General features: G+C 36.4%; 1 protein-coding gene across 1 annotated transcript in view; it reads right to left on the reverse strand.

Moving 5' to 3' along the window:
* Window positions 1-14,729, reverse strand: part of DNAH12 (dynein axonemal heavy chain 12) — a 229,555-nt gene that overhangs the window by 110,701 nt on the left and 104,125 nt on the right. Inside the window, exons 31-36 of the mRNA XM_054729795.1 lie at window positions 13,857-14,040; window positions 13,583-13,723; window positions 9,280-9,363; window positions 8,569-8,757; window positions 4,336-4,455; window positions 2,023-2,211 (exon numbers count right to left, since the gene is read on the reverse strand). Coding sequence (XP_054585770.1) covers window positions 2,023-2,211; window positions 4,336-4,455; window positions 8,569-8,757; window positions 9,280-9,363; window positions 13,583-13,723; window positions 13,857-14,040 — 907 coding nt within the window. The remainder of the gene's footprint in view (window positions 1-2,022; window positions 2,212-4,335; window positions 4,456-8,568; window positions 8,758-9,279; window positions 9,364-13,582; window positions 13,724-13,856; window positions 14,041-14,729) is intronic.

Here is a 14,729-nt window from a genome sequence, read left to right on the forward strand (position 1 = left end):
CAGTGATACCAACAACAATCAAGGCTTAACTACAACAAGACTGTGCACACAGCCCACAAAGGAGTGCACCAAGAGTGTCCACCTCAGGTAACTGGGAGGCTGAGCTATTGGGCCCTATAGGACACCTAACACACAAAGCCACTCTATCAACTCAGGGAAGCAGCCAAAATGTAGAGACAAAGAAACAGGTCACAAACAAAAGAAATGGAGGAAAGCAAACGACTGGATATAGAGTTCAAAACCACGATTATAAGGTTTTTCAAAATTTTTCTAGAAACGGCCGATAAATTTAGTGAGAACCTCGAGGATATGAAAAAGAACCAACTAGAAATTAAGCATACACTGAATGAAATAAAGAATAATATAGAGATCAAACAGCAGACTAGAGGATCGCAAGAATCAAGTCAAAGATTTGAAATACAAAGAAGCAAAAAACACCCAACCGGAAAAGAAAAAAAGAATCAAAAATGTTGAAGATAGTATAAGAAGCCTCTGGGACAACTTCAAGCGTACCAACATCAGAATTGTGGGGGTGCCAGAAGAAGAGAGAGCGCAAGATACTGAAAACCTATTTGAAGAAATAATGACAGAAAACTTCCCCCACCTGTTGAAAGAAATAGACTTACAAGACCAGGAAGCGCACAGAACCCCAAACAAAAGGAATCCAAAGAGGACCACACCAAGACACATCATAATTAAAATGCCAAGAACAAAAGACAAAGAGAGAATATTAAAAGCAGCAAGAGAAAAACAGTTAGTTACCTACAAGGGAGCACCCATATGATTGTCAGCTGATTTCTCAACAGAAACTACGCAGGCCAGAAGGGAATGGTAAGAAATATTCAAAGTGATGAATAGCAAGAACCTACAACCAACATTACTCTACCCAGCAAAGCTATCATTCAGAATTGAAGGTCAGATAAAGAGCTTCATAGATAAGAAAAAGCTAAAGGAGTTCTTCACCGCCAAACCAGTATTATATGAAATGCTGAAAGGTATTCTTTAAGAAGAGGAAGAAGAAGAAAAAGGTAAAGATAAAAATTATGTATCCTAAGAAACTGGAAACACCAACATGAAAGGATATATGCACTCCTATGTTCATAGCAGCACAATTCACAATAGCTAAGATTTGGAAACAAGCTTAGGTGCCCATCAGCAGATGACTGAATCAGAAAACTATGGTACAACTACACAATGGAATACTATGCTGCCATAAAAAAGAAGGAATTCTTACCATTTGCAGCAACCTGGATGGAATTGGAGAACATTATGCTAAGTGAAATAAGCCAGTCAATGAAAGAAAAATACCACATGATCTCACTCATTTATGGATAATAAAGAACATTATAAACTGTTGAACAAAAAGATAGATACAGAGACAGTAAAGCATCAAACAGAATGTCAAATTACAGCGGGAAGGTTAGGGAGAGGTGGGGGAGATAAGAGATCAACTGAAGGACTTGTATGCATGCATATAAGCATAACCAATGGACGCAAAACTCTGGGGAGTGAGGGCATGTATGGGAGTGGAGTGTGGGGGGCAATGGTAAGATATGTACACATATAATACCTTAATAAAAAAATGAAGAAAAAAAGATAAAAATTATGAACAACAAATACATATCTATAACAAGTGAATCTAAAAATCAAGTGAATAAAAAATCTGATGAACAGAATAATCTGGTCAATATAATACAATCAGGGGCATAGAAAAGGAGTGGACTGACAATTCTTGGGGGGAATGGGGCGTGAGAGGTGCGGGAAGAGAGTGGACAAAAATCATACACCTATGGATGAGGAAAGTGGGGGAGTGGGTAAGGGCATAGGGTAAGGTGGGAACCAGGTGGAGGGAAGCTATGGGGGGAAAAAGAGAAACAACTCTAATAATCTGAACAATAAAGATTCATTTAAAAAATAAAAAATAAAAATAAACAAAATAACTCTAGAATTGGAACTCAGGAATTTTGCCTGCTGATCCAAAACTGATTTATAGCTTATTATAACAATAATTTTATATCATACCTCATACATGTAATCATATACCAAGCCTTTTTCATCAAAGTGGCATTCCCATTTACCCACAGAATCAGGCACTGGGTTGCTTTCAATTTTTCCCAGTATGATTGATCGTAGGAAAGAATCAAAAATAATGCGACCATTTGTATCACAACTTCCTCCAATGGACCAAATCAAAGAAAACATAAAGCAAGCCTGTTGGTAAAAAACAACAAGAAAAAACAGATAATAGTATGGTGACTGCCAGAGGGAAAAGGGGTAGGGGAAGTCGAAGAAGGGTAAGGGGGCATAAATAGTTATGGAAGGAGACTTGACTTGGGGTGGTAAACACACAATACAATATACAGATGATGTATTGTAGAATTGCGTGCCTGAAACTTGTATAATTTTATTAACCAATGTCACCCCAATAAATGCAATTAAAAATATTTAGTTTAAACTCATTATTTAAAAGAAAATTTTAAAGAATTAATTACAATTTAAGATATTAGGCCTGGTTAACTTGGAAAAGATCAGATCTATAAATAAAATCTACTGGAATACAGCTAAATCATATAGAATCATTTCTCTTGCAATAGTTATCTAAATTTAAAATGTCCATGCCAAATGATCTAAGAATTTCTCTTTTAGGACTTTATCCTGAAATATATTTCCAACTGTTAAAATGATATATGTACAAAAAATTTCACTGCAGCATTATTTGTGATAGCAAAGGAATAAAAGGAACTAAAATGTTCTTCAATTGGGGTCTGTTTAATTGGATTATGCTACATACACTGGAATACATGCAGCTGTTAAGAAAGAAGATAACTCTACTGATATGGAATGATCTCCAAGATATACTGTGAGAAAAGATGTAAATAAGTATAGATGGTATGCTAACATGTATAAAAATTTATATAGCCCTAGCCAGTTTGGTTCAGTGGAGAGAGTATCGGCCTGTGGACTGAAGGATTCTAGGTTTGATTCTAATCAAAGGGCACATGCCCAGGTAGTGGGCTCAAACCCAATAGGGGACGGGCAGGAAGCAGCTGATCAATGACTCTCTCATCATTGATGTTTCTATCTTTCTCCCTCTCCCTTCCCCTCTGAAATCAATAAAAAAATTTTTTTTAAATTTATACACATCAAAGTATGCATCAAATACCTCTAGCAGGCTACCTAGGCACTGGTAATAGTAGTTGACCTGAGAGTGGCTAGAGGACTGGTATGGATGGAAAACCTACTTCTGCCTTTCGAATTTTACTCAGTATACATGCCTTATTTAGTTTAAACATCTATCAAATATATTTTAAGAGGAAATTTTCAGCCAGGTATAGACCTATATTTGTCTAAAAATGATTCTGAACCATTAAAATAATTTTGGGAGTTTAAGTTTACCAACAGAATGAAAAATTCCAGGAAATATATAACATGAAGGTTACATAGGGAAACTATTCCTAAGATACTTTTATTTTATAGAAAGGTAGCACTGATATGTATGAAAAGATATTAAAAACTAATTCTGTGAAATGCAGTTCCAAACTTAGGGAGAAAAAGGGATATGAATAAATTACATTTCAAACATGTCTGTTCAATTTCTTTGAAAGTGGAGGGAAATAAAGACAAAGGGAGAGGGGAAAGGAAGAGATTATGGTTAGCAGGGAACCCTGGAATGTGAAATGTCTGAGGTAATTTTGTGGCAACAGATGAAGGGAAAACAACAGGAAGAAAGTGCCATTACCAGATTAGAAGAGAAGGTAGACTGAGTAAAGGAGATCAAGACTTTCAGGAATAAGGTGGTGGATGGGAAGGTAGCATACACCAGGGAAGAGAGCGAAACCCCTCTTTCCTTTGGCTCCCTCAGAGTGATGTTCTCTGGCTTTCTCTGACTTCTAGACATTAGCCATCCTGGACGACTGAATCCTCCCTACCCCTGTGCTCTATGGATTCTGCCAGCAATGCTCTACCCAACAGGTGTGTGCCTACTCTTGTCGTTTGTAGCCAGCTTCTTGCAGTCTGCATGCTGGTTTGATTAAGACAAAATCAATTCACCTAAAGTCCATACTGGATTAATATTAAGTCACCTTATTGTTTATCAAATTATGATATTTTATCAATTACAGGGTAGATTTGGTTTGTTCTGACATATTTTACTTTCTTTAAAGTGTTTTTTAAACCAAAATACCAGGTCAGGGCAACTTTAATGTCTTCAGCTATTCTTTCAGTGCTCATCAAAAACCAGTTCTGGATCTTACAATGTCATTCTCAGTACAAGTATCCTTTGTCAGAGGCATATTTTATTCTGTAATTAAATACCACATTAAGAATAAAACCAACCATAATCCAAACATGAAGGTGCTTGCTTGAAGGCTCATTTTCTACCACGTCACAGAGGAGTACTTCAAAGAGGCGTGTGAGAGATACAACTGCATTGCTATCACTTGTAGGAATCAGTTCCTGCAAAGTGAAAAAAAAAAAGATACTTTTCTTTCATCTTATTTAAAAAGCAAAAGAAGATAAATATTTTTAAAACTGATAAAAGCATATATGGTTTTCATAGGTGTTTATAACTTTTAAACATAAAGAATTTAAACTATACATGATAAATACATCTCTCAAATATTTTGGTTTAGCATATTACATAGTTATACGTAACATATTCTAAACTCTCTAAGAAATAAAAATTAGCTACTGTAAGAGAATAAACAGTGTTCTAGGGGTAGCAGAAATAAAGTCTCTAACTGCCATATATTCATTTATTTATTCAACAAACACTTATAAAAAACATGTTATACCTATATACCAAGCTAGGAGATATAGAACACACACTATCTGAAAAGTAGTGATATTGAAGTTAAATGGACAAAAGTAATATGGGGTGATACTGACAAGGCAGAGGAAGTACCAGGGTGGGGGAAGGCTACTAGAGTACTTGCGATAAACAATTAGCCCAGACCCAGGGAGGAGGTCAAGAAGGGAAGTGGGAGAGGAATAAATCAAGAAAGGCTTCCTAGATTAAGTAATAACTCAGCTAAATTTGGGGGGCGGGGAGAGAAAGTTAGGCAGGTGCTAAAAGGAAGGACATTCAAGGCAGGAGAAACTTTATATTCACAGAAATGGAAATAGAAGCAGACCCAGAATTAAGGGAATTTTGTAGGTTGTGAAAAATAGGTTGTGAAAAAGGAGTGGCAAGAAATAAGGCTTAAGAAGCAGAAGGGTATCAGATTCTCAAAGGCTTTGTAGCCTGTGGTAAGATTTCATGCTAAGAGGGTTACAATGGAGGATTTTAAGTAGGTGGGTAAATGGAATGAATTTATGTTTTGGAATCTTCAATCTGGTACCCGATGTAGACTGGACCAGAGCAGCTCTATTGTAATGATTCAAGTAGAAAATGATTAAGGTCAGTCATCTGAGAGATGCAAATCAAAACGACAATGAGGTACCATCTCACACCTGTCAGAATGGCTATCATCAACAAATCAACAAACGACAAGTGCTGATGAGGATGCGGAGAAAAAGGAACCCTCGTACACTACTGGTGGGATTGCAGACTGGTGCAGCCACTCAATGAAGAACAGTATGGAGTTTCCTCAAAAAACTAAAAATGGAACTCCCATTTGACCCAGTGATCCCACTTCTAGGAATATATCCCAAGAAACTAGAAACACCAATTAGAAAGCATATATGCACCCCTATGTTCATAGCAGCACAATTTACAATAGCTAAGATTTGGAAACAGCCTAAGTGCCCATCAGCAGATGAATGGATTAAAAACTGTGGTACAATTTCATCTCACGATAAAATTGTGCACCATATAATGAACCTAAAACAGTAATATTATAGTGCAAAAAATTAAAATTTAAAAGCCATCAAGACTACATTATAAAATTTTCAAAAGCCTCCTAACATTTAAATCAAAAAAGGAGAGGATAGTAGAGGAATATCATGTAAGGAAAAATATCCTGTAAGTAAATTACATCTAGAAAATTAATACTTTAGAAAATTAACTGTAAGGCTAAAAGCAAGACACCCATGAAAAACACACAAGGTGACAAAACAAGCCAGAGGAAAATCATTTGGGCAAAAATTGAAAAAGGATCCCCAGTCAAATTTATAGAAAATATTCCTTCATTAACTTTTGGTAGAGAATATGTTTGTATATTTTCAGAAAACAACTCTGAGACCATGTGGATTCTAGCAAGAGAGGAATCGACAGGACTACTCCAGCCATGAAGACAGAAGATAAGCAGACCAGAGACGGAAGACGCTGATGTGGCCTTCCCATACTAGCAGTTAGCAGCTGTGCATCACTGCAGATTGCCCAGGACCAAACCAGACAGAGTCGGACCTGCATTACCACCATTTGTCCACCATCCAGAACTGAAATGTCAGTGCTGACATGTACACATAAGGAACTGTTGGACATTGAAATTGGGTCTCAAAAGAACTGTTGGCCCAGAAAGAAACTCACTACACACTGATTCATTTGCCTGTCACCATAACCATTATTGCTTGTCTCATTTTCGGTTCTTATAAGTGTATTTCTAATAGCACATGATCTCACTCATCTAGGGGAAATAATGAACAACATAGACTGATGAACAAGAACAGACCCAGAAACAAGGAGGCATGGATCAGACTGTCGGGCCTCGGGGGGAGGGTAGGGAAGGGTAGGGGTAAAGGGGGAGATCAACCAAAGGACTTGTGTGCAGGCATATGAGCCTAACCAGCGGTTAAGGACAACAGGGGGGTGGGGGCATGTGTGGGGAGGGGGGTGGGATGGGAATTGGGGGACGAGGACAAATATGTGATACCTTAATCAATAAAGAAATTTTAAAAAAAGAAAAAAAGAAAAAGAAAAAAAAATGAAAATAAAAACTGTGGTACATTTACACAATGGAATACTACACTGTGGTAAAAAAGAAGGAGTTTTTACCATTTGCAACAGCATGGATGGAACTGGAGAGCATTATGCTAAGTGAAATAAGCCAGTCAGAGAAAGATAAATATCACATGATCTCACTCATTTATGGAATATAATGAACAACATAAACTGATGAACAAATATAGCTCCAGAGACAGAGAAGCAGCGATCAGACCGTCAAACCTCAGAGGGAAGGTAGGGGATGGTGGGGGCAAAGGGGAGAGATCAACCAAAGGACTTGTATGCATGCATATAAGCCTTATATTATAAGGCTAACAAATGGACACAGACAACAAGGGGGTGAGGGCATGAATGGGGGAATAAGAACACATATGTAACACCTTCACCAATAAAGAAATTAACAAAACAAAAAAAAGAAAATGATTAAGGTCAGAACAAAGGTTACTAATAGGTAGAAGTGGGTGATCAGAGGAACTGGGATGGAGAGAAGATGGCAAATGTAAAAGTTAGCAAGGAGGGAAAATCCATAGATCTTGGGGACTAACTGAATGTGGAAAATATGGGAATGAATTATAAGAATAAAATCCATCACTCAGAAGTGCATTTTGTATTATTTACAACATATAGTATTAGAGCTTTAAAATACAAGAACTGAAAAGTGACTTTATCTGTATATTTTCTCTATAAAGACATTGTACAGAATCTTCATAAAGTAGAATTTTTAATAGTTTTCCTTTAATGCAAAATATTTTTCCTATCTTATAAATAATATTTTAGGATAAAGAAATCTACTGAATGAATACCCCTTTGTCTTTTCTAGATCAATATACAGTGTGGGGCAAAAGAAGGTTTCTAGTTGTTCATATGAAAAACAATATAATAATTTATAAATAATAATACAATAAACTGTTTCACGTACTCACAACTGGAAACCTACTTTGCCCCACTCTGTATTTATTTATATGTAAGAAACAAATGTGTGTGCATGTGTGTCTGTGTGTATATGTATGTGATGGGTTGAATTTTGGTCCCCCAAAAGATTTTTTTGCCCATGTCCTAATTAATCCCATGGACTCATAAATGTCATCTTATTTGCAAAAAGTGTCTTTGAAGATGCAATTAAGAATCTCAAGATGAGGAGAATATTCTGAATTATTTGATAGACCTTAAATTCAAGGTCCTCGATCTTTATGAGTCACACAGTGGAGAGACAGACAGAGTAGAAAACCAGGTAAGCATAAAGGAAGAGACTTAGAGTTATATAGCTACAAGACAAATAATATCCGAAGCCAAAAGAAGCTGAAAGAGGTAAGGAAAGGCTCTCCCTTATAGCTTCCAGAGGAAGCGCGGCCCTGCTAACGTCTTTTTCTTTTCAATTTAATTTTTTGGAGTGACATTGGTTAGTAAAATTATATAGGTTTCAAGTGTATAATTCTATAGTACATCATCTGTATATTGTATTTTGTGTTCACCACCCAAGGTCAAGTCTCCTCTGTCACCATTTATCCCCCCTTTACCCTCTTCTGTCAGCCCCCACTTCCCCTTTCCCTCAGGTAATCACTATACTGTTGTCTGTATCAATAACTTCTTAAAAAATTTTTTTCTTTATGTTTTTTCTTAATCCCTTCACCTATTCATTCAGCTCCCTAAACAAATTTCAATGGGTCAGAGAACAATAGTGTTACCTTGCATTGTTTCTTACGAAGCTTTAAAGAGGGCCATATTAACCAGTCAAAAAGTCCTCTCAGAAGAGCCTGATGATCATGTTCCTGTAAAGGTCCCTTCAGTGAACTCAACCATGAAGACACAAGCGGTTCCCATCCTAATTGTGAGGGTTCCAAATAAATCATGCCACAGCGGCTTACAGTGGCGGGCTAGAGAAAAAAGGCACATTTTCTTTTTCTATTGTTGCTCTTATAGCAGTAGTACCTGTAAGTTATTTACTACTACTTTGCATGACTTATAAAGCCCTTCATGATCTGGCTCCTGTCTTTCTCAATAACCTCACATACTATTTGAACTATTTAAAGTTACAGTTCCCCAGGCATGCCTTGGTTCAGGTCTTTATATCTTGTCATGATTTGGAATGCCCAGCCCCAAACAATCTCCCTGGAGAAGTCTTACCTCTCAAAACCAGATCAAACACTCAAATGTTTTCCATACCCTTCCTGGGCACTCACCCCCTCCACATTCTTAGAGCACTTACATGTAGCTCTATATTGGGATTATTTATTAGCATGCTTCTCGTCTTCCCTAAATGAGCATACACTGTGTCTTATTCATCTTTGTATTTCTAGTGTCTAACTCATCTTCTGAAACATAATAAAAACACTTATTGATTAAATAAATAAATTAATAAACAAACAAACTACTGTTATAGTAAATTATGAACTTACTGAGGCCTGGGAAAGGTCCATTGCTTCAAAGATTAGGCTCATTTGAGGAGACATTTGAATGATTTCTCCACTCATAAGGCAAAGCTAAAAACAATTATTTTTTCAAATGTTTATGTAAAAATTTTTCAAACTTCTCAAATAAAAATGTATTTTACTTATAAGGTAATATATGTGATATGATGTAACAAGTTAATATGAATACTCATATACTCATATGAATACTCAGTATTAGATTTATCAATGTTAACATTTTGCCATATTTGCTTCTTTAAAAAAAATTATTTTAAAGATCATTACATACCATGACATTTTATATTCCAATATTCATCTAAAAAATAAAGTCTTTTCTATATCACCACAATATGATCACATCTAACACAATTACCAATAATGCCTTAATATCATCAACTTACCCAATATTCAGATTTTCTCAATTGTGCCAAAAATGTCTTTTCAACTGATTTATTAAAACCAAAATTCAATCAATGACCATGAATTGTGTCTGCTATGCCCCCTTGGTCCCTTTTAATCTAAAGTATTCCTTTTTAATCAAATATGTAAAATTAAATTTATCAACTTCTCCCTTTCTGCCAAACTCCTTTCTTGTTCATTATTACTAAAGCCATTCTGTCTTCTTAATATCTTTGGCTTCTAACTTTGGAATTATCAAGTTTTAATAACTTAATAATAATTATTAATTACTGATATTCCAAGTTAATTTCATTACTAAGTCTCTTAAATTCTTCCTATTCATTTATTTTTCAGTATTTCTTCTCTGCCTCTACCATTACAACTGTAGTTCCAGTTTTGTCCCTATCTAGTTATATGTCAATAACATGGCATTTAACATTTCTGAATCTGCTTATAAATAAATGGTCTAGACCTGGACTGTCCAATGTGTTAACCAGTAATCATATGTGGCTATTTATATTTAACTTGAGGCCAGATGCATGAAATTCGTGCAAGGGTAGGCCTTCCTTCCCCGGGCTTTCCTTGAAGCCCCGGCTTTGTCTGGAAGGTCGTCCAGAAGGATGTCTGGTCTAATTAGCATATTACGCTTTTATTATTATAGATTTTAACTAATTACATTTTTAAAAATTTAAAGTCAGTTCTTCAATTGTACTAAGCCACATTTCAGATGCTCAATATGTGAGTAAATACTCAATAAGCCACATGGAACTAGTGGCTACCTTGTTGCACAGTGCAGATATTTATATCATTGCAGAAAGTTCTATTGGACAGTGCTAGTCTAGAATACTATTAACTTTCCAACAGATTATTTCAGCAAACATTCTTCTACTTGCTAAAAATTTGGGAGGTAGAATCAGCGTTCTCCTCATACCCTCATGCTGTTTCTCAAATACTTCTACTCCACCCTCCAGTACAATCCTTGCTCTTTTGACAACCCCTGCTTGCTGCTGTCACTCACCAACACCCAATCATTCCCTCTCCCCCCTATTAGCTACAGCCTTCGGTACTTGGTTTAATCTTCTTTCTCCTATAACTCTGGCCTGATCCAGTGCTAAGTGGGGGAGCATCTCATAAAACTTGGACCCTTGACCACCTGGTCTTCACTTATTATCCTACTCCACTCCAACCATCCACTTATATACCTGGGGCCTTCTCTACTGAAACACTAAATATTCTAAAATACTAAGTTCGAGCATCCCAATTTCTGCCCACAGACTTCCACCCATCCAACTCTCTTGCTCATTAACTTATACCATACTTGCTCTTTATTTTCTTTTATGTTTTATTTTTTAAAGTATTGCATATGTCTCCTTTTTCCCCGTTGCTCTTCATTTTCATATCCCTGTTGTTCTCACTTCCTCCACTATTAAGCAACTTCTGTTCTTTGGTCTAGCACTTCTATCATTCTCATGCCAATATCTTTAAAGTCTTCCTGTATTTCCAGTCTGGCAACATTATTCACACACACACACACCCAAACCACTTACACTCTTAAAGAAAATCTCACAAAGGCAGACCTTGGCACTACTACTACTAATTCATGGTGTTCAACTCAATCAGGTTCTCAGTAACACTCTGGTATGCTTCTATAGTTTCCTAGGCAGCTCTCTTCCCCATTTTCCAAATGGCTAATTTAAATCTTCCCTTTTCTCCTCAAGTGTGCAAAGAAATAGGGCCTGCAACTTCACAAAATAAAAATAAATAACCAAAAAGATTTTTCTTCAAATTTCCACTATCAAATCCATACATTCACCTTTGTCTATATCTATCCTTTACTGCTCCTCTCTTATCCAATATGAAATAATCCTTCTACCTGGCTATGAATTCTTAGACTTGTCTCTGCTGGTTAACCCCTCTCTTGTGAATCATCACTGTATCTTCTCTGTTCCCTCCCCAATCAATATGACTAAATATATGAAAGAAAGAATATGAATAAATGACCAACCACCTATGATAAAGTACTAAAGTATATGTTTGAATGCTAATTAAATTAATTTGCTTGTTTAGTGGTATAGTAATTTCATGTAAATATGAAAATAAATTGTGGTATATTCATACAATAGAATATAAACACATACATAAAAAGAATCTAATCTAATAATAGACAAATATGCAAATTGACCGCACCTTCGCTACACATAAGCCACGCCCACCAGCCAAGCCACGCCCACCAGCCAATCAGGATGAGTATGCAAATTACCCCAACAAAGATGGCGGCTAATTTGCATATCAAGACAGCGTTGAAAGAAGCCAAGAGCTACAGAAGGGAGTAAAGCTTCGAAGAAGCTAGCAAGCCGTGGGGGGGGGGGGGAGAAGGGAGGAGAGAAGTCAGGGCCGGGGGCGAAGGGAAACGCAGGTAGGCTGGCCGAGAAGGCGGGGCGGGCGACAAGGGTGGAGCGGAGGCGGGGCCGGGGGCGAAGGGAAACGCATGCGGGCTGGCCAAGAAGGCAGGGCGGGTGACAAGGGCGGGCGAGGGGGAGGCGGGGCCGAAGGGAAACGCAGGCAGGCTGGAGGAGAAGGCGGGGCGGGCGACAAGGGAGGAACGGAGGCGGGGTAGAGTGCAGCAGGAAATCTTATTGCAGGATTTTTCCTGCAACAGAATGCTAGTAAATAAATAAAATGGAACTATAACAACATGAATATCACAGATACTATACTGACTTAAAGAAAGGAAACACTTAAGAGTATAATTCCATTCCATGAAGTTCAAGAACCAGCAAAACTAAATGATCACAGTAGAAGTCAGAATAGTTATTGCTCCTGGGGTATACTGATTGGGAAGGAACATGAGTTAACTTTGTAAGATACAAGAAATTTTAGGCATCTTTACCTAGGTGATAGTTATGTTGAAGCATCCATCTTATATAAAAACTGCTGTTTGAAATTTTAACCCTGATATTTTGGCTTCTGTAAATGCTTGCTTGCTTAAATAATAAGGAAAATAAGACTACTCCCATTTCAGAGAGGTCATTAAACCTTCCCCAGACGAAGTTATCAGTGCTGGCACCAGGCCAAGCCTTTGGTTGAGGTCTCAAAGCCCCAGTACATAGGGGCTCTTTAAGAACTTGCAAAGGGGACAGGAAAACCCCATTTTTGGGAGACAAAAAGGGTAAAAAGGTATAAATACAGGAAACTTCCTGTGTGACTTGGCCCAGAATTTGAGAGACATTTTCCTCTGGGCCCATGCGTAATAATAAATGTAACTCCATCTCTCTAAGTGTTGCTTGGTTCTTCTCTGGTTTTCTGTAACAATGTGAGGGTACACTTATGTAAAAAAACACATAGAATTGAAACTTAAAGTTTTATACTGTATGTATGTTCTCTCTCAATTAAAATAAATACTAGAAGTCTTCCACTTTCTAGTTCTTTTGTATATGTTATAGATTCTAAGGTAATATACCACATATAGCATCAGTTTTCAAAAAAGAATACAGTCCTTTTCTTTTTTCCTAAAATATTAAAGTTCTGAAGAAACCATAGGTCTACAGTTACTTTACAAATTATTATCAACTATTACATTACTATGCCTTCCTGCTAACATAGTAATTTATACAATATACTTTTATTCTATAAAAATTAAGCAAAGAATTTACTGAAAAAAAATTGTCATTGAAAAGACCATTTATAAAGTTATGCAATTCTCTGCATCATTTATTTCAAATATACAGTCCTAGGTGATTAGTTGTTGAACTTACAACATGCTTTGGCTTTTAAAAATTGTGGTAAAAAAATACATTAAAGTTATCATATTAACCATTTTTAAGTTTATAATTCAGTAGTGTTAGTTATATTTATATTGTGCATGTCTTGTTTTTAATCGTGATGATTTTACCTTTTTATTATCATCCAATACTGTGTTCATGCTCTCTATCCACAAAGTGTCAATGGGACCATCAAATACAACCCATTTCCGGTCAGGTGTTTCTGATAAGGCAAATTCTCTAAAAGTGTTAGCCACAATACCATCAGTCCACTGAGGAGGAAAAAAGGAAAAATTGGAAAGCTTCCTATATAGAACTACAAAGTGATTATATGAAAACATTTAAAATCTCTTGGTTTAATGTGCATTGTCAATAAGAGTTGAGAATGTTTATACTATACATTACCTCATGAGATACTGGGTCAAACTGTCCAAAAAGTTGGCCCATAGTAATGGATTTGGGGTTTACAGTCCTATAAGTGACCTTTTCTTCCTCTCCATAGCCACGTTCATGCATAAGAGTTAGAGTATCAGCCAGCACATGCAGAACTTCTGTCTTAGCAGCAAAAGGTTCTCCTACTAACATAAAACTATTAAGGAAGAGAAGTAATTATACAATAACTCTAAAAATAATAGTCAATTAAATTATTTGCCTATATAGTGGTATGTAAAATTTTACCCTAATTACTACATATAATTTTTTAAATCATATGAATTTTTCTCAGACATGAGTAAAATACACTTAACTTCTGAACTGGTTGATCTCTAAATCAAATTCTGTACATTAATACCATTATCTACAAAAGAGAATACCATAAAAATCTTCAAATGAAAATTTAATAATTGTATATTCTTAAAATAAATTTAAAATGTTTTGGGTCCTTCTAAGGAGAGGAGTAAAGATTCTCTTTCCTCAAGTCTTCACTTGCTATAGTAATTATTAGTGCTCTTAGCCAAATACTTCTGAATCTCCTGCACATAGTGGGATTCCTCACTTTCTGTGGAAGTAACAGGTGACTAATGAGTAATAAGTGGAAATGATGGGTGTTACTTCCTAGCATGGGATAGATAATTGCCAGAGAGGGACCTTACAGAGTTCTCTCTTTTCCCTCTAGCACAGCCATGACCTACAATGTAGAGATGGTGGCTGTTCCAACAGCTTGGCACCCTGTATAATTATGACGAGTAGAACCTCCCTGTTAATCTATGATAGACACAGCATGAAAAAGAAATAAACCTTTGTTTCCTAAGACACTAAAATTAGGGTGCTGATTGTTTC

The sequence above is a fragment of the Eptesicus fuscus genome, chromosome 18, assembly GCF_027574615.1.
Source record: "Eptesicus fuscus isolate TK198812 chromosome 18, DD_ASM_mEF_20220401, whole genome shotgun sequence".
Lineage (NCBI taxonomy): Eukaryota > Metazoa > Chordata > Mammalia > Chiroptera > Vespertilionidae > Eptesicus > Eptesicus fuscus.